At 40.6% G+C, this 21,238-nt stretch overlaps 1 protein-coding gene across 1 annotated transcript in view; it reads right to left on the bottom strand.

Annotated features, from left to right (window-relative positions):
* Window positions 1-927: 927 nt before the first annotated feature.
* Window positions 928-21,238, bottom strand: part of TARBP1 (TAR (HIV-1) RNA binding protein 1) — a 79,528-nt gene continuing 59,217 nt past the window's right edge. Inside the window, exons 23-30 of the mRNA XM_064383615.1 lie at window positions 17,733-17,819; window positions 12,864-13,060; window positions 9,177-9,258; window positions 6,736-6,907; window positions 2,902-3,093; window positions 2,619-2,743; window positions 2,006-2,142; window positions 928-1,290 (exon numbers count right to left, since the gene is read on the bottom strand). Of these exons, the coding sequence (XP_064239685.1) occupies window positions 1,122-1,290; window positions 2,006-2,142; window positions 2,619-2,743; window positions 2,902-3,093; window positions 6,736-6,907; window positions 9,177-9,258; window positions 12,864-13,060; window positions 17,733-17,819 (1,161 nt within the window). The 3' untranslated portion in view covers window positions 928-1,121. The remainder of the gene's footprint in view (window positions 1,291-2,005; window positions 2,143-2,618; window positions 2,744-2,901; window positions 3,094-6,735; window positions 6,908-9,176; window positions 9,259-12,863; window positions 13,061-17,732; window positions 17,820-21,238) is intronic.

Raw genomic sequence — 21,238 nt, forward strand, 5'->3', positions numbered from 1 at the left:
AGTGCAGTGGCGCGATCTCAGCTCACTACAGCCTCCGCCTCTCGGTTCAAGTGATTCTCCTGCCTCAGCCTCCCAAGTAGCTGGGACTACAGGTGCATGTCACCATACCCAGCTAATTTTTGTATTTTTAGTAGAGACAGAGTTTCATCACATTGGCCAGGCTGGTCTTGAATTCCTGAGCTCAGGTAATCCGCCCACCTCGACCTCCCAAAGTGTGGAGATTACAGGCGTGAGCCACCACACCTGGCCATAAACTTACTATGAGTGATCATGGCCTTGGTCATGGCTTTAAAAATAAATTAAAGCCTATTACCTGAGCATTCTGAGCCTCAAAGGGATGCTGGCTCCACATCCTGTCAAGCGTGTTTCCTGAGGGGAGTTCGGAGATGGAAAGCAGCACAGAGGCTGATGACCCCTCTTCATTCAGAAACTTGCCTCAATCTCCCCGGTCTCCATAGGACTCAAGGGTATGAGTATTCACAGATGATCGCTGCTTTAACTCTGCTTGATCATAGTCCACATTTCTGACAACAGGAGTTTCTAGGAAATATCTCTTAAAATTAAGTCCACTGTTGCTGGGCATGGTGGCTCACACTTATAATCCCAGCACTTTGGAAGGCCAAGGCGGGCAGACCACCCGAGGTCGGGAGTTCAAGACCAGCCTGACCAACATGGAGAAACCCCGTCTCTACTAAAAATACAAAAAATTAGCCAGGCATGGTAGTGCATGCCTTTAATCCCAGCTACTAGGGAGGCTGAGGCAGGAGAATCACTTGAACCCAGGAGGCAGAGGTTGCGGTGAGCCAAGATTGTGCCATTGCACTCCAGCTTGGGCAACAAGAACACAACTCCATCTCAAAAAAAAAAAAAAAAAAAATCCATGGTTTTATTTCCACAATTGCTTATTTTATTAAAGAAACAATACAATTTAACAAAAAGTGTTTATTAAAGGAAAAAATATATAGTAATATATTTAAGGCACATGACAAACTTTTGGCATTAAATTGCAAGAAAAAAGAAACACAAATTATAACAGTAAATTTCAGAATCTGTTTCTTTACTCCAAATATTTTTTTTAAAAAAACTTTCAACAGCACCAGCAGTTTACTGAGATAGGCACATCATGGCTTGGTGTCTCCGTGTGAGAGCAGCTGCTGCCTGGTGTACTCCCAAATCAGCAGGGCTCCACTCACGTGGACATTCAGTGAGCGGATAATGCCCTGCTGAGGAATTTCCACACAAACATCCAACTGCTGGATCAGATTTGCTGGAATTCCCTCACGTTCATTTCTGAGGAAGAAAATGGAAGAAAAGTTATTTTTCCTGTATAACAATTTTTTTCTATGATATTCTTTTTATTTTTTGTTTACTTATTTTTCTCTTCAATATTCTGAATGTTACTAAAAGAGACATTAACAAATGAAGTAAATCTGTGGTACCAGGAAATAAATAAGAGTGTAAGAAAAAGACTGATGGGTCAATTCTGTGTTCACCTGACCATGCCAGAAAGATGAAATAAAAGGAAAACCCAGGGGCTTCTTATAAATGTTATAAATCCAAGAGAAGTGCAGGTATGAGCAGGAGTCTAGATAAACTGTAAAACAGAAAGGTAACATCTTCCTAACCAGGCATGGTGGTTCACGCCTGTAATTCCACCACTTTGGGATGCTGAGGTGGGCGGATCACTTGAAGTCAGGGGTTTGAGACCAGCCTGGCCAACATGGTGAAACTCTGAGTCTGGTGGAGCACACCTGTTATCCCAGCTACTTGTGAGGCTGAGGCCCAAAAATCACTTGAGCCTGTGAGGCAGAGGTTTCAGTGAGCCGAGATCGTGCCAATGCACTCCAGCCTGGGCTACAGAGTGAAATTTCATATCAAAAAAGAAAAAGAAAAGAAAAGAAAAGGAAAGGAAGAGAAGAGAGAAGAGAAGAGAAGAAAAGAAAGGTAACATCTTCCAGTAGTCTGGGGTTCAGAGAATATACTACGGACAAGAGAAGCTTCTTACCCCAACAAGAGTAGAGATTTCTCAGGAAAGCAATATTGAGTTAGGTCTAAACTTTTGGCAGTTTGTTCCACTCCAATGATGGTATAACCTTCTGTTTTCTTCTGCTGCAGATAATCAATTAGCTGAGGCGGTTTTACCTGAATATTAGTTTAAACAGAATATAACATTCATTCACTTACAGCCCTGCTTGTTGTGAATTAGAGTTAAAAAACTTATTAACCTAAACTTGTTATGTCTTTTTAAAAGAAAATGGACAGAACTACACATTATAAAAAAGAACTCTCCCAACATGATATAAATTTCTAAGAATTATTCCTAAATCAAGAGTGAGCTGTAACAGGATACATTTTACTGAACAGAATTCTACATTATTGATGATTTCTAAATGTGACCTATAAAAAAATAAGTAGAAAAACAGAAGTGAGCTGTATTTTATTTTTAAGCTTGTTCTTAAACGATTAAAGATGGCACTACTATAAATTAAGCAAAATAACTAATACACAAAGAGCACTACAAAATATTTCTACAAACTTTTTAAACTTTTATTTTAGGTTCGCGGGTACATGTGCAGGTTTGTTATAAGAACTTTAATAATAAATTACTTTCCACCCACCTCCACTAAAGGAAGCCACTGTTCTGCAGAGACACTGAGGTACTGGAACTGTTTGTCGCTGATACACTGAAGACTGCCAACAACGAGCACGGAAGCCCCAAACACCTCGCAGGTCCTGCACAGTCCTGCATAGAATACCTGGAGTCATTACAGTTGTTTCCAGCACAATGCTAAGCTCATCAGCTCCCATACATTCCTTTGAAGCTCCCGTGGCAGCGGATTAATTAAAAAACATTTAAGACTAAATGATTTTAGGCAAGCTCCTGGAAATCTACAACTTTACCTCCTAAATTGGTTGGTTTGTCAATGAGAGAGGCCACAACGATTAGTCTACTAATTGACTTTCCAAGTCTGGCAGCACGATCCTGAAACAGGAGCTCCAGGTCTAACTCAGGAGCACGACTGTTCCATGGGATAATCTTCTTCTGAACGTCGGTCCACTCTGCTTGGTTATCTGCTTCGACCAAATTCGTACCTGGGAAGGAAAAATAAAACAATCCACATATAAATAAATCTGAATCTATCTCTATATATTTATACATGTATATGTATTTTTAATAATTTGAAATAACTCAGAATGAGATTTAACGAAGCATTAACTAAAAAACTTTACTTGCATTCAGACACAATTGCCATTTTTAATAGTAATTTTAAGTTTTCAAATTCAGCTCTACTAACTAATATACTGTGATACTTCATGAAAACATAAGATAAACATTTTTTCACATTTTAGCATATCTGAAATTGAGATAGTCTTAGAATCCAGATTATCATAGTTTGGTCACATTTTTTTTCCTTGGAGGTACATAAAATAATGGTTTATCTTACAAACAATAGAAGATTAGGATTTTCTGTGGAAAGACTATTTCTGAAAACAATATAATAAAATATCTAAAATAATTTTACAAGTGATTGGAGGAACTCTTCTAAAATGAAGGATGTTGTATAAAGCAGTTATCTCTTGACTAAACTGATGAGTACACGGAACGTTATTAGTCTATCTGACTGCAGAGTTTTGATCTCTGTAGTACAGGAATGAGACTCTATTGCTGAAGCTCTTCCTCAACTCTGTCCTACTCCAAACTGCTTTCTGAGCAATCAAGGAGCACTTAGTTCACTTAGGATAGGACAGACATGCAAATAATTTTAACACAGTACAACAGTGAAGGTAATGCTCACACAGAAAGGGATTACTAATGTCTGGGGGAAGGAAAGGCAAAGAGTAAGACCCAGGAAGGCTCATGGGAAGGACGGTAAAAGTCTGCAAAGCAGACAGTAGATACAGCATGTGCACAGGCATGGGATGTGGGAGCAACATGGTTCAGGCAGCAGCAAGTACCTTGGTTTAGTGCACAGCCTGCAATGGAGTGGAGGGAGATGGCTCAGATCAAAGAGCTTTGCATATAATGATAAAGAATTTATTCTACTGGCCAGGCACGGTGGCTCACGCCTGTAATCCCAACACTCTGGGAGGCTGAGGCGGGAGGATCACCTGAGGTCAAGAGTTTAAGGTCAGCCTGGCCAACATGACGAAACTCCATCTCTACTAAAAATACAAACATTAGCCAGGCGTGGTGGTGGACCCCTGTAATCCCAGCTACTCGGGAGGCTGAGGCACAAGAATCGCTTAAATCCGGGAGGCAGAGGTTGCAGTGAGCTGAGATGGTGCCACTGCACTTCAGCCTGCAGCCTGAGAGACAGAGTGAGACTCCATCTCAAAAAAAAAAGAAGAGAATTTATTCTACAGATAAAAGCCATTAAAGGATTTTAAGAAGGGGAGTAACAGTACTGCTGTGTGTTTTAAAGAAGTCTCTTTTACCAGCTATGTGGAAGCTAGCAAACCATTAAGAGGCTTTTGTACTAGTCCAGGTAAAGAGAATGCCACTCTAATTTAAGACAAGGCAACAGGGGCTAAAAAAGAGGAAAACAGGACGAGAACGACTTCCTTGATAGTTGAATGACACCATTAATAGGGCATACAGAGCAGGCAATTTTGGGCAGAAAGGCAAATTGAATTTGGAAATGGTGGTATTTCAAGAGCTTAAGGAATATCCCGACGCTAATGTCCAGTCTGTTCAGGAAAGAGGCTGGAGAGCAGATAAGGATTTGAAAGTTATAGTTACATAGGTGGTGGTTTCAGGTTGTGGACATTAATAAATGTGTTCTGGGAGAGCATGAAGAGTGAGAGGAAGTCCAGGCCAGTGAAAACCTTCAGTGGCAGCAGAGGTTGGTCAGAGGGTACAAAGTTACAGTTAGCCAGGAATAAGGTCTTGTGTTCTAGTGTACATTAAGATGACTATAAGCAACGATAATGTATCGTACGTATACTTCCAAATAGCTAGAAGAGAGCATTTTCAATGTTCTCACCACAAAGGTGAGACGTGATGGATATGCTAATTACCCTGATTTGACCATTACACAATGTATATATGTATCAAAACTACACACTGTACCCCATAAATATGTACAATTATTGTTTGTCAATTAAAAATGAAGCAAAACTTTCATAAAAAAGAAAAAACACATTTAGGGGGATACTAACATTTAAGCCTCAGCATGAAAAGCCTATTACAACATGCCTCTCTTTACCAAAAACAAGCAGAACAAACAGACCTCGCCAGCCATTTTGCCAATCCAGTAACACCTTACTTCCCTGCTCCACTTTATGGCAGAACTCGCCAGCTGTCTATGCTATCCCTCTTCCCTCTCCTCCCAGGTTCTACCCAACCACTCTGCGAAGTGCCTCCTGTCACTGTCTTTTGCTCCAGAATCTTCACATTTACTCTTCCTTTCCCAGTAAAGCTCTCCCCCAGACAGACCTCGGCCTGCCTTGCCTGTACTTCCTTGGGGGTCTCTGTTCAATGTCAACTCCTTAGAAGATCTTTCTTACCCTCTGCCCCTCTCTTTACCCTGCTTTGTTTTTTCACGGTACTTCTACTACCAGACACTCTATTAGGTATGTGTTCACTCCTCTGTAAGAACGTGAGCTCTGTGAGGCAAGGACTTGGTCTCAAGTATAGCACGTAGGAGGCAATCAATCTTTGTTGAATGAATAAATTTAGGACGGTATGTCTTAAAACACATTAGTGAACCATCCAGAGGCTTGATAAAAAATTGCATTTTCCCAGAACTCTTCTCCAGAGATACTGAATTAAACTAAGGGCAGTTCCAGACCCATAATTGGCCTTTTCAACAAGTCACATGTGAGTCCTGAAGACATGAAAAGTTTACAGAAGCACCAATGTCAGGGGCAAGTCGGGGACTCATTGAGCGAGAAGGGCCAGAGTGGGGAGGAAAGTCAGGATGGCAAGAGACTGGCAAACAAGTGGCACAGAAAGGGCAGGTGTGATCCGAGGGCAGCGTCCATCTGTCCACTCAGACTGTGTAATGCAAACGGAAAGAAAATTTCTAATTTCCTGAAAGAAGTTTCAAAGGTGGTTATGGGTTGGAGAGAGCCAGAGTTAGGCTAAAATGTGAATGGCAGACAGGAAGGTGGACTACAGCTATTAGAAAGGTTAGCTGTGATTTTTAAATTGAGTTAGGGAACTTGATCCTTGGGTTTCAGGACAGCTTGACTGTGAAGGGAAAGAGGAGGAGGAGGAAGAGAAGATGTGGGTTCCAGAGGAAGCTGAAGGGAAGGAGTCCAGGTACAGGGAAGGGTGAGGCAGAGGAGAAGGGATAACACAGGAAGTGGCGTGCAACCAACCAAGAGGGGACTAGAATCAAGAGCTGTGGTTTAGTCCCAAAGGGGACAAAAAAAGAGATTTCCTCATTTGGTCCTTTGGAAATTTTTATTTTTACAGAAATATAGAGTAGAAAAGCAATGAGTATTAATGAACAATCCTACTTAAAAGAGAGACCACTGGCCATCAGCTTTATATAAACAGATCAGGCTTTCTTTGGCTTTTTTTTTTAAATAGCAAAGTTAACTTTCAACTAAAAGTGTCAGTCAAAGTTATACCACACTTTTTCACTGTCTTTTTCCTAACTGGAAAGGCAGAGTTCCCATGTTAATTAAAGTGAGATTATTAACTACCTGTCCTAAGTAACTGAAATCAAAAAAAGATCTAACCAGATCAGCAAGGGGAATAAAAATAAAATGAAAATTCTTTTTTACCTATGTCCTGCTGAGACCAGTCACCTGGTTTCAGTTTACTAAGTTGAGTTTGAGAAAGGTACCACTGAAATCCCACATCTAAAGGAACATCAGTGAATCTGGTAAATTTATCAATGGTGATCCATTCATCTTCAATGAGGCCTGAAAGGCGTGGAAGGATGTAAAATATGGTCTGAAAAGAGAATTATAAAATCTAAATTTCTTCCTTTAAAAATAATGAAGAAATATACAACACATCTAAAATACAACTTAATTATTAATGATATATTCTCCCAACTATATCTGATCAAATTACATACTTTCATTTATATCTTATAGCAACTATCTATGTATATTTCTCATCTTCTCTGAGAAATCAGAGGATCAATTTAGGGAATCTCTGAGAGGAGGCAGACTTGTACTCCAGTACTTCTAGCTGTGTGTAATAAACCAGTGCGTGCCTAATAAAAACAATGTTTCAGAAGTAATCAATTCTAATGATGGACAGTATCTGGTTAAGCGCAATTTACTGATAACTAAAAACCTCCAAAGGCAATCAAGCTGAAGCTCTTTTCATGACAATTCTTTCACTCTCATAAGCATTAGATAAATTCAGAATCTGAATTCTGGTTTGACTAATATAATTAGTTGTGTGATGTTAGGCAAGTGATCCAGCCTTTCTTGGCTTCAACTTCCTCATTTGTAAAATAGGATAAAATCAGATTACAACAGCATATTAAAGTGTTTTGTGAAAATGGCATAGTCTGGTACCACTGTAAACAATCCTCAAGTAAGCAATCCTCCTTTGCTTTGCTTTTTTTTTGGAGACAGAGTTTCACTCTTGTTGCCCAGGCTGGAGTGCAATGGCGCGATCTTGGCTCACCGCAATCTCCGCCTCCCGAGTTCAAGTGATTCCCCTGCCTCAGCCTCCCGAGTAGCTGGGATTCCAGGCATGCGCCACCACGCCTGGCTAATTTTGTATTTTTAGTAGAGACAGGGTTTCTCCATGTTGGTCAGGCTGGTCTTGAACTCCCGACCTCAGGTGATCCGCCCGCCTCGGCCTCCCAAAGTGCTGGGATTATAGGCGTGAGCCACCGCGCCCGGCCCTCCTTTGCTTTTCTTACCTACTAAAAGAACTAAACCAGAAAATGACCAACAGTGAAAAGTACATAGGAAGCAGAGGTCCAAGTAACAGGCAACTTCAAAATGAAACAATAAACTGAACAGCATGCACATGTGTTCATGACAGGTTTGAGAATGAATATGGTTTTCTTCATGCTAGCCGTTATCTGTGCAAACTTCAACTGTCCTAATGATCATGACTACATGCTGATTTGGAGCACCAAGTACAGCTCCAAATATATGGAGAGACACAGTTCTTGTGAACAATTAAGTCCCCTTATTTTATTTACATATATAGTTTTAATTCATCTCATTAATGGAGACTAAAACATACAACATATGAGAGTGAGGTGATCAAAGGCAAGGATGAGGGGGGCAAGGAGGGAGGCAAAGGACTTACTCCTGTTGGAGAACTGAATAGGAAAAGGTAGACTTAACACTACAGGGTTACTAGAGGAGTCCTGCAGAAAGATGCCAGACAAAGCATTCTGGATGCTAAAGAACACAGAGCAGAGCATGTTAAAATCTTTAAAAAATCCTAAATGATATTTGCAGTGAAGCAGCAGAAAATACACATTAGTGTTCTATGATGCACATCTCACAATATATAGATCTATATTTTTTTAAAGACCAGTTTATTAGTAATCTTAGTAATCTACCAGAAAACTTGCTTATGCACAGTAGCTTAAATTACTTATAAGTTCTTCAGAGGGAAAGCCCTAGGTCAAATGATTTAACTTCAAGGGCGGCACGTTATAATTAAAGTTGAAAAAGGGAGAAAGTAACATAATTTATGCAATGTCTAATGATTTACATATTGAATTAATTTACATGTTAATCATAATAAGCATGTTTATGGTTCTTAAAATTATATAAGCACATTTTTTTACAGTCAGTGAGGTGATGTATCATTTGCTATACCATTTTCATTACCCAGAACCTAAAAAATGCCATTAACAAAAGAGTTTATCTTTTTGTTCTTTCATTAACAATGGGCTTCAGTACAATAAAATCTCACCTGCACAAATGTTCTCACTCATTTCCTTTTAATGTCAGAACAGATTTCTGTTTAGAGTTAAATATTCCCTTCCATTGTTTACAAGCCAGACACTGCCTGAGAAATAGAAAGTGAAAATGACTAGCCAATTTTCACTGCTTAAGAGTGAAATGAAAGCAAGTCATCTGCATAAACTGACAAACTTGAAACTTTAAAATGTTAAGGCGATGTTTGTAAGCAAGAAAAAAGATTTACCCTAATCATAACCTTTCACCAAAAGCAGAGAGGAAGCATCAGGATTAAAGACACAGTAGAGAATTTACAAATGATATTCTCCACTCACCTCTAGACAATAATCCTTGAGTGGGTGAAATGTTGCAAAAAAGAAATGCTCCTGGATGTGTTGCCAATTCTTCTTGGCATTCCTAAGGATTAAAAATAAGGTATGAGCCACAGACAAATGAAACAACTCTGGTGAGGGAGAATCAATTAGATATCTTAAAGAGGGGCTGCAGAGTTGAGAAGGAACAGAAAATTTTGTGAACTTTATCCTAAGATTTATACACACCTCTCCAAGATCAACATATACTTTAAAAACTGACACTAAATTTCACATTTTGAAATAGAACCTTAAACCTACATCTTGCAGTAAACTCTTTTTTTCCAGGAGAGAAAAACATTACATAAAAGTCCCTTTTTCTACTCCAAAGACTCACAGCACATAGCCAAACTGTACCCACTTTCACAAACCAAAGTTACTATGAGCAAAGTTTAAATTTTTAAAACATGTGTTGTCAAGTTTACGATTTAAAAGGCAAAAAAGGTAAGAATAAAAATTATACAACATGACAGGCAGGTTTCAGATGAAATTCATGATCATCAACCCATAAAGCAAGCAGCAATTTCAAGATATTTTTCTGGCAAGATCACTGTCCTGCTCCGACCAATGTATCCACTCCCCAGAGTTCCTATTCCTTACCTCTCACTATCAGCAGACAGCCATGCCTCCTCACACATCACGGGAGACAGGAGTGAGAGATCTTTCTTCCTGCCACCTCCTTATACACCACCTATCCTCTTTTCTCCTTCACTTTCAAGAGTGTCTCTTCAAAGGGCATACCCCCTGAACTGATCCCATTCCCCTGAGTTTTGCCCATCTCCCCCAACTTCTGCATCTCCACTCTTCTCTATTCTAGCCTTTCCTTCAGCCTTTTCAAAACGGCTTTTATATCTAATCTTAAAAAAAAAAAAAACCAAACCTTATTAAAGTGTCCATCAGTAGTGGACTCAGGAGATAACTTAAGGCACAGCTATACAATGGAATAGTAGGTAGCTGTTAAAAGAAGAGTCAGTTTACTGGGGTTTCAACTTTGGTGAGAGAAGGGAGGAAGGAGACTGTCTCATTTTTATTTGATGCCTTTCCATACTGTTCAACTTCCTATCTATGAATATCACTTAAAAACAACTAATGTGGCCAGGTGCAGTGGCTCACGCCTGTAATTCCAGCACTTTGGGAGGCCAAGATGGGCGGATCACCTGAGGTCGGGAGTTCAAGACTAACCTGACCAACATGGAGTAACTCCATCTCTACTAAAAACACAAAATTAGCCAGATGTGGTGATGCATGCCTGTAATCCCAGCTACTTCAGAGGCTGAGGCAGGAGAATCACTTGAACCCGGGAGGCGGAGGTTGCAGTAAGCCAAGATAAGGCAATTGCACTCCAGCCTGGGCAACAAGAGCAAAAAAACTCCATTTCAAAAAAAAGAAAAAAAAAAACAAGGTTACCAAAAATGAAACAGAAGCCCTCTTTGACAGCAAATCCACAACTAGCTGTTGAACTTTCTAATACAATTTTTTGAGATAATTTTCTAAATAAGTTGGCTATGCTTACCTTCCTCATCACCTATTTTTTGAAAAATTAATATATAAAATATTTTAACTATTCTAAATATTCAGGTAAAAAATTATAGACACCAATAAACCTACCACTCTGATGTAATATATGTTAATGTATTATCCTATCCACATTTGGACTTGTTTTTTTTTTTGAGACAGGGTCTCACTCTGTTGCCAGGCTGGAGTGCGGTGGTGTGATCTCAGGTCACTGCAGCCTCAGCTTCTCGGGTTCAGGTGATTCTCCCACCTCAGCCTCCTGAGGAGCTGAGACTACAGGTCCATGTCACCACCTGGCTAACACATGTGTGTGTGTGTGTGTGTGTGTGTGTGTGTGTGTGTGTGTGTGTGTGTGTGTGTGTGTTTGTGTATGTGATTTTGCCACGTTGCCCAGGCTGATCTTGAACTTCTGGGTATAAGCAATCCACTCACCTCAGCCTCCCAAAGTGCTGGGATTACAGGCAAGAGTCACTGAACCTGGTCCCTTCTTGGATCCATTTTAATTCGGTTTCAATCCCCCAACTATGCTACCGAATGGCTTTTGATAAATCCAGTTAAGTACTTTAGTCTCTTATTTACCTTACCTCAAAGCCTGTCCATTTCTCTGTCCCTCTACTAATCTCATACTAATCTCAATCAAGATTTTCCTCCCACTCTCTCTTGCTCACCTATGATCTGCTCTTCACACTTCAAATAATGTAAAAGCAAACTGGAGGATGTCATTCTCAAGTTTAACTTTTTGCTGGCTTCCCAATTCACTCAACATCAACCCAAGCCCAGCCCTGTCCCCCTCCATCTTGTGACTACTCTATTCTCTCCATCAGTCAGACCAGCCTTGCTTGAATTAAAGCTCTGGGCAAATCGAGCGGGGCTGGGAGTTCCCAAACTGCACAGAAATCTCTTTCCTTCACTCTTCATTGGCCTAGTTCTTACTCATGCTTTAGATTTAAATGTAAATGTAATGTAAACGTGCAAAAATCACAAGCATTCCTATACACCAATAACAGACAAACAGAGAGCCAAATCATGAGCAAACTCCCATTCACAATGACAAAGAGAATAAAATACCTAGGAATACAACTAACAAAGGATGTGAAGGACCTCTTCAAGGAGAACTACAAACCACTGCTCAAGGAAATAAGAGAGGACACAAACAGATGGAAAAACATTCCATGCTCATGGTTAGGAAGAATTAATATCGTGAAAATGGCCATACTGCCCAAAGTAATTTATAGATTCAATGCTATCCCCATCAAGCTACCAATGACCTTCTTCACAGAACTGAAAAAAACCACCTTAAACTTCATATGGAACCAAAAGAGAACCTGCATAGCCAAGACAATTCTAAGCAAAGAGAACAAAGCTGGAGGCATCACGCTATCTGACTTCAAACTATACTACAAGGCTACAGTAATCAAAACAGCATGGTACTGGTACCAAAACAGAGATATAGACCAATGGAACAAAACACAGGCCTCGGAAGTAATGCCATACATCTACAACTATCTCATCTTTGACAAACATGACAAAAACAAGCAATGGGAAAAGGATTCCCTGTTTAACAAATGGTGCTGGCCATGTGCAGAAAGCTGAAACTGGACCCCTTCCTTATACCTTACACAAAAATTAACTCCAAATGTATTAAAGATTTAAACATAAAACCCTCCATGTCACCTGCTTGATACCAAGCTTCCATGTATGATTTTGTTTGGGGAATTGGAGAGTTCTCATAGAAAAGAAAAAGAGAAAAGCCTTTAGCTATAACTAATATTGAGAGGTTAAGAGCATGTCTTTAAAGTCAGGTCCTGTCACTTCTAAGCAGTCCTCAAACAACAGAGGATGACATTTAGCTATACTGAAGAGAAACATCTAAAAGTATGTAAAAGATTACTTGCACAATAAAAGATTGAGGATAAAAGGGCAATAAGAGGTCAAGGTGGAGCTGACAATTAACTGTAATTAACTATACCCCATAGTAAGCTGCTTACACCTGGCCCAGTCCAAGCCCTCGGTTCTCCAGGATGGCAGAACAAAGATGTGGAAGAAGGAGAAGCTGATGTGGCATGGGCACCGCCTCCTCCCTGTGGGCCCTGCTGGAGGGTGACAAGGATGAAGAGGGCCACAGAGGCTCCTTACCCTGCTCCATGCATGCTTTCCACTTGATGGAGGCTGGATTCAATCACAGGGGTCAGGGCATCAAATTCTTCAACACGTAACTCTTTACACACGGTCCAGAGTTTCTTAAGAGCAACTAAAGCATACAGTCGAACACTGAAATTGTGATTGAAGCACCACTGCAGCACAACAATAAGGGCTTGCTTCAGAATGAGTTTCTGAAAAGAAAGGCGATAAATTCTTCAAAACACAGCCATTTTACCCTTACTTGTATGACACAAAAAAGGATCAGAATGATAAAACTGCTTCTAGTATTACTTCTTTCACTGGCTTTGCTAACAGGGTCTCTCATTTTTCCCTCCTGGACAAATTAGGTGCATTGGCATTTGCAATTTTCTCAAGGGAAAAAAATATTCTCCCAGCTCTAGTTTTCATTAATGCTGCAGTACATTTTCCCCCTATACTCTAGTACCTGGGTTAATTTGAAAAAAGTATGTTTTATGCTAACCATTATACCACTGCAGTGGAGCCTTCATCACTTATTATCTTATAAGTGGAGCTTCCATCTTACTTCAAATGGAGCCTCCATCACTTATTATCTTAATTTGTGCTGAAAAAGTCAGAAATATTCTTCAAGAGTCCCACTTTTGGCAGCTTGAAAATGCTTCTAGAGCAATATACCACACAAAGTGCTGTCTTCCTCCTTGCCACTGATTTCTGAGCTACTCTGCCTTCCCGAACGGTGATCCTGGACCCACACAGTACTGAGTAGTGGCAGGAAAATTAAGAAGTGGGGGGAAAACAATAAAACTGTTTCCATTTCCCTGTAGTCTTTTCCTGTGAACTTCAGTTTTCACAGCCCAGAGACTTCATGCAATCCCTTGCTTTCTAAAATCACATGACTCAATAGATAATTGAAAGTCAAAGGAAGTGACATATATTAATGAAGGAATCAGACAGATCCAAACTTTTAAGAAAATATAAGAAGCTATTTTGATGCTCCTACCAAATGTACTTCTCCCCTAAGGCTCATGTGGAAATGCTCACCAGGCTGCTCCTGGCAGCCCAGTTTCTACTGACCAAATAAAAACATCCATATTCAACGAACAGTTTACCAAAGGCATCAGCATGGCTGAAAGCACACTTCAGTTACCCAAAGTTTCTCTGAGAAAGACAAAAACAGATATAAATAATCCTCTTTCTCTCATTCTTTTATTCAACATGTCATCATTTACCAAAGGTCAGTGACTGTACTGCCAACATTACAACATGTGATGTTATGATATACCCTGGTTTTTGTCCACAATTCCTGGCTTATAACTTTCATGGTCCTTGTTACAGTCTTTTGTTATAACGATCCCATTTGGAAGGAAGTCACTCCATGCAGCCCACACTGAAGGAGTGAAAAATCATGCTCCCCCTCCTTCAGGATATAGCATCTACAAAAATTACTTGTAATTTTTTTACAAGAGATTTGTCACCCAGGCTGAAGTGTAATGGCACAACTTCAGCTCACTGAAAATTCTGCCTCCCGGACTCAAGCAATTCCCCTGCCTCAGCCTCCTGAGTAGCTGGGATTATAGGTACCCGCCACCATGCCTGGTTCATTTTTGTATTTTTATTAGAGACGGGGTTTCACCATGTTGGCCAGGCTGGTCTCGAACCCCTGACCTCAAGTGATCTGTGTGCCTTGGTCTCTCAGAGTGCTGGGATTACAGGCATGAGCCACCGCACCTGGACTCATTTATTGATTCAATCATTTATTTATATCGGTGTGGGCTCAGGGATGTTTATTTTATTCTTTGAGTTGTAATCCAATACTGCTTTACTTTGTTGCTCACACTGTTTCAGCTTTAGCCACTGGGAGCACCTTCCCCTCTGCACGCCCATCTCACATCACTGTGTGTATGTGTAAAGCTCTGCCTTGCTTTCTGACTCTAAAAGATGCTCTAGGCTCATCTTGTATACCTTCTGCCCTAGTTCTAGAATCAGATATTGCTCCAGGGATCTCTGGTTCCTTTTATTAGAGAATGGTGTTAGCAACCAAGATCTTGGAGCTAAGTATACACTACTTGTAAATGAAAAAAAAAAAAAACCCACTATAATTCTCAATAGGGAAAGCAGTGCTTCCTATGGAGCCTATACTCAAAAATGTTGATATTGCCAGTGATTGCTTGGCTGGGGCTTTGGAGACTTAACTGATGCTTTCATATACATCAGTGTAAAAAGCTCTGCTCCTGAATTCTCATGTTCTGCTCACTTTATACAATGAACAAGCTGACAGGACAATACACAACCATCAGCATAATTAAGAAAGGCTGTTTTTTTCTTCCTTTTTACTTTTACAGGAACACTTTGTGCTCTGACTTTGAAACCACCACTGCAAAATTGTGACCAAGGCAGTGAAATAGATCTGACCTAACCAACTCTATCTTGCTTCTAACCTCCAAGCTGTCCTTGTTCATTCCTGGGTATAGCTAACTTTGGGACGCACTTAGTTCATAGTTTAAAACAAAGATGATAACAGCCCTTTCCCAAAATGAACCTCCTTCTTGCCTAAAGACTAGACTGCCTTTGTAGGACTAACAAATTAGCCTCAAGATTAGAAATTATGGTTTAGGAGTCATGTAGCTGGAGGCTACAAGATTTTGACCCTCCCTAAACTGCTCCTAATGTCAGTGCTTGAGATATTTTGCAGACCCTGAACTTGATGGATCAGCTGATACCACCCAGATTGATAAACTGATCTTGTGGCCCCCACCGTGGAAATGACTTAGCACAAGAGGATGCCTCAACCCTATGATTTCATCTCCTACCCAACCAATCAACACCCTTGACTCACTGGCCTTCCCCGTCCCACCAACTTATCCTTAAAAATTCTGATCCCTGAATGTTCAGGGAGACTGATCTGAGTAATAATAAGACTCCAGTCTCCTGCACAAGCAGCTCTGCATACTATTTCTCTATTGCAATTCCTGTCTTGATAAATCAGCTCTGTTTAGGCGGCAGAAAAGGTGAGCCCATTGGGCAGTTACAACCTCTGTCGTGTTTGACAATCGTTTTCAATCTCTAATTGCTCAGTACAGATCCCATATACAGGTTAAGTAAGACACTTTGAAGAAAATAGAAAGTCTTAAGTGATTGCTTCCAAGAAGTCAACCCTACATTTATCTAGGTAACAATGGACTTTATATATTAGAAATGAAGAGACTGACAAAATAAATCAGTTTGGCCTTTTCTTAGGTATGTTAAGTCTGGTTTTTTTTTCTTTTTCTAAGGTGTTGAAATGGAAATTATTCCATTCTACTAATTGGTGTACCTTTTTGGATGCTTTGAAAATAAAAAAATAAATCTAAAATATGTAATATATGGCAAGTACAAAAAGGGCTTGATGGAAAAATAACATGTTATATTTTACCAGATCTAACATGAACATCTTCTAAGATAAATTCATTTTCAGAATGTGTCTAATATTCTTAGACTACTGATCTACCCTGCAACAGGACAATGTCTGCTCTGTTTTAGCTTTCACAAGAGACTGTAAGCAAATCTCTTTCCTGCACATATTTAAAACAGAAAGATAACATTTGATTTTGTCTGATGCCAGAGCCTTCTTGATCTTATGGAAAGTGTGAACAAGTTTTCCTGGAACTGTAACACACTGCCATCTGGCTGATACACACTGCAAGACACCATCCATTTAAAAATGTTATCATGATTTTAAAGCTTAAATCGTAGTGTGGAGAAAGGACTGTCTTAGAATGGATGAAACAGGTTAATAAAAAACATATAACTGTCTAAAAACTAGAACACTTTGAAAAAGTCTATGCCAGGCACAGTGGCTCGTGCCTGTAATCCCAGCACTTCGGGAGGTCAAGGCGGGTGGATCATGAGGTCCAGAGTTCGAGATCAGCCTGATCAACATGGTGAAACCCTGTCTCTACTAAAAATACAAAAATTAGCCAGGCTGGTGCTGTGCGCCTGTAATCCCAGCTACTCCGGAGGCTGAGGCAGGAAAATCTCTTGAACCCAGGAGGCAGAGGTTGTGGTGAGCTGAGAGTGTGCCATTGCACTCCAGCCTGGGCAACAGAGTGAGACTCCGTGTCAAAAGAGAAAAAAAAAAGAAAAGAAAAGAAAAGAAAAATTCTAGGAAAGAGTATTTTCCCTTATATTTTTATGGCACTTTCAATACTTAATAACACTATTTCAATTAAGTTTTCTCCTAGAGTTTACAGTGTATCAGTACATTCTTCTCAATGGATAGAATAATATAGAATCTATTCCAAATCTTACTGGCAGGTTCTCCTAAATTCTTCAACGGTTGCCATAGTGATTAACCAAAATGAGTTATGATCTCTGCTTAACTGTGTGAGAACCCACTGGGGACATTGTCCTAAACCTGAGAAACATGAAGTAACTGTACTGCACTCTCCAAATGATGACGGTCATTTTATATCACCTTCAGTTGCCCAACAGCTTGTAATAGTCTGGGCATAAGTTTCTTTGCATGAGCATTTGTTAAATAACTACCATTCAGTCACAGACTGCAGTAAGGAAAGTCCTGTTTAAAGAATCCTAAGTAATCCCAATCCTAAGAATTATAAATAATTCTTAATTTTATACAAGTATCAACAAAAACTTACCCAGTCATTTGTCTATAAATTTGGTATGTACTCAAGCACACCTCAGTGTGTATGCATGTAAATGAGTAATTCCCATTTATTGGGTATTTGTATCTAATATATGTGGACATTAGCAGGGCAGTGGAAAGGGAGAAACTGAAGGAAAAAAAACAAGCAGGAATGCTCTACATATAAAAAACTGGTACAAATACATAAAATTCTTTTTTTATAGTCAAGTTTAAATGCTTACAAACAACTTAAAACTCACCTTTTCTGGAATATTTTGAGTAATAATGTCCAAATGTGACAAAACCGCTAAAAATGTGCAAATGCTTGTTTTAAGATTTTCTTCACCCTGAAAAAAGAATCAGATAAGCAAATATCCATTCAAAACTTACTGTGAGCCATGCATGTGCAAGGTGCCGGCCATGCTGGACTCTATGAGGGCCCAGGATGGGAGGCAGCCTCTCCCTGAAACAGCCCAGGGTCTGGGTGGAAGGGGGTTGGCGGGGGAGAAGCAGGATTGAAAGCAAAGGAAATAATTTCCCAGAGGCAAATGTCAGTGCACACAAAAATCAACAGGTCACATAAAGTATTGACTAACTCAACTCTAAGTACAGCAGGGTTGGGCGCAGTGGCTCACGCCTGTAATCCCAGCACTTCAGAAGGCTGAGGTGGGCAGATCACTTGAGGCCAGCGGTTTGAGATCAGCGTGGCCAACATGGTGAAACCCCGTCTCTACAAAAAAATACAAAAATTCACTGGGCGTGGTAGCACGCACCTGTAGTCCCAGCTACTGGGGAGGTTGAGGTGGAAGAATCACCTGAACCCGGGAAACAGAGGCTGCAGTGAGCCAAGATTGCACCACTGTACTCCAGCTTGGGCAACAGAGTGAGACACGTCTCAAAAAATCTCCAGAAAATAAAGTACAGTGTGTCCTCTGTATGCATGGGTTCTGCATCTATGAGTTAACCAACCATGGATGGAAAATATTTAAAGAAATAAAAATTTAAAAAACACAACACAATTAAAACATAATACAAATAAAATTAAAAACCAGATAACAGCTATTTACGTAGCATGTACATTGTATTACACATTATAAATAATCTAAGATTATTAAAGTATATGGCAGGATGCATGTCAGTTACATGCAAATACTATGCCATTCTAAATAAAGGACTTGGCCGGGCATGGTGGCTCAAGCCTGTAATCCCAGCACTTTGGGAGGCGGAGGTAGGTGGATCATGAGATCAAGAGATCCAGACCATCCTGGCCAACATGGTAAAACCCCGTCTCTACTAAAAAATACAAAAATTAGCTGGGCATGGTGGCATGTGCCTGCAGTCCCAGCTACTTGGGAGGCTGAGGCAGGAGAATCACTTGAACCCGGGTGGCAGTGGTTGCAGTGAGCCGAGATCGTGTCATTGCACTCCAGCCTGGAAACAGAGCAAGACTCCCTCTCATTCGTTCATTCATTCATAAATAGATAAATAAACAGGACTTGAGCATTTTCAGGTTTTGGCATCCATGGGGGGCCTGGAACCAATCCTCCACGGATACCAAGGGTTGACTATATGTGGCAGAGCCAAGGGCATGCTCGCTTCAGGAGAGGTGATGCCTTCAGGATGGGAAGGACTGGCCTGGAGAAGGAGCAGGAAGGTGAGAGAACAGGTAACTGAATAAGAACAAGGACTCAAAGGTAAACTTAAGGGAAAGGCACCAAGAGGAGATAAAGCCAGTTGGGCAGGGAGGGATGGGGATAAGGCTCAAAAGTTAAATGGAATCACACTGTAGAGGCTTTAAAAAGCTACAGCGAAAAGCTATGTCACACTTAATCAGCCATCTTGAGGAAAATTTCCAAAAAAGACTGTTCAGCTAGAATATAGAAACCTCCATAATAATAGTGGTTTAGAAAAATACATTATTTTAGTGATGATAAACTGATATATGCCAGCCAGATTGGAAAGAAAAGAGCATATATGCAGGAAGATCAGTTTGGAAACCTCTCCAAGAGGCAAATCAGATGATTATTTAATTCCTTTATTTAATTAATAGTTAATGAATGTCTTCTACAAGACAGTTACTATAGAAACAAGTTCCTGTAACTTAAAAATCTACTGGAGAAGATAAAAATGAAATCAGATTAAAATTCTAACTATAAGCAGTAATATTTATGTGCTATGAAAACCTAAAATAAGGGGATCTAAATACTCCGGGAGGCAACTTCCTTTAACAATGATGATATGGGTCTGGTGCAGTGGCTCCTGATTATAGTCCCAGCACTTTGGGAGGCCAATGCAGGAGGATCACTTGAGGCCAGAAGTTCGAGACCAGCCCAGGCAACATAACAAGACCTCATCTCTATAAAAAATTTTTAACAAAATTAACCAGGCATGGTGGCATGTGCTTATAGTCCCAGCTACTCAGGAGGCTGAGGTGGGAGGATTATTTGAGCCCAGTTGTTCAAGGTTGTAGTGATCTATAATCATCTAAGTGACAGAGCAAGACTCTATCTCAAAAACAAAAAAAAGAAGACACGAGAACTGAGATGTGAAGGGAGAAAAAGGGTTAACTAGATAAAGAGAGGAAAGACTATTTTGTGTAGAGGGCACAACATGTGCAACAGCCAGAAACCAAAAGGACTACTGATGAGCATGAAAGATTAAAAAGGTCAGTGTGGTACTCAGTTATCACAGGTGGCCCCCAGTCAACCAACCCTCTCTACGCATGCCCAATGTAGGCCCTTTCCAACCTAGCAGGGATTGTCATATGATTTGCCCTGGCCAATGAACATTAGCAAGCCTGATGCACCCAGAGGCTGGATGAGCACTTGCACATCAGGACATGCCCCCCACCTCCTGCCAGGAATGCTCATTCTTGGAGCTCTGAATATAAAGAAGTCCAGCCACTTTGCTGGAGACATGGAGTGGGAGCGATGCCGGCCACCAGAGCTGCTCCTGCCACTGCAGCTGAGGTGACAAATATGTGAGCAAAGAACCCATTTGGAAGTCCCAGACCCAGAAGATACCACAAGATGCAAAACTGTCCAGCCAGGACCAAACAACACACACATCATGAAAAAGAACAAAACACCATTTAGGCTGGGTGGGGTGGCTCACACCTGTAATCCCAGCACTTTGGGAGGCCGAGGCAGGTGGATCATCAGAGGTCAGGAATTTAAGACCAGCCTGGCCAACATGGTGAAATCCTGTCTCTACTAAAAATACAAAATTTATTTAGCCAGATACAATGGCAGTTGCCTGTAATCCCAGCTACTTGGCAGGCTGAGGCTGGAGAATCACTTGAACCTGGGAGGCATAAGTTGCAGTGCGCCGAGATCGCACCACTGCACTCCAGCCTGGGCAACAAGAATGAAATTCCATCTCAAAAAAAAGAAATTGTTTATACCACGAAATTTTGGAGAGTGTGTGGAACTCTCCAAAATGGAAAACAGACAATCAATGTGACTAATGTAGCAAATTGAGAATGGACCACACAGAGAGACTAGAGAGGAAAGAGGCCTATGATCACATAAGCTTTATGGGACACTCCGGAGAGCGTAGTCTTCGTCCTGAGAAGACGTAAGACACTGTCTTCAGCAGGTAGGGTCGTCTGTTCAAATTCTCATTGTGGAAACCCTGCCTGGGCTTCAGGGTGGAGAGCAGATGGAAACAGACGCAAGAGTGGATGTAGGCAGCCCAGTGAGGGAACCACTGCAAGGATGACAGTAGCGTGGACCGAGATTAACGATGGCAGACAGATGAGAGAGAA

This window comes from Aotus nancymaae, unplaced genomic scaffold (assembly GCF_030222135.1).
Source record: "Aotus nancymaae isolate 86718 unplaced genomic scaffold, 86718_ANA_hifiasm-v0.15.2.pri h1tg000032l_0, whole genome shotgun sequence".
NCBI classification, from domain to species: domain Eukaryota; kingdom Metazoa; phylum Chordata; class Mammalia; order Primates; family Aotidae; genus Aotus; species Aotus nancymaae.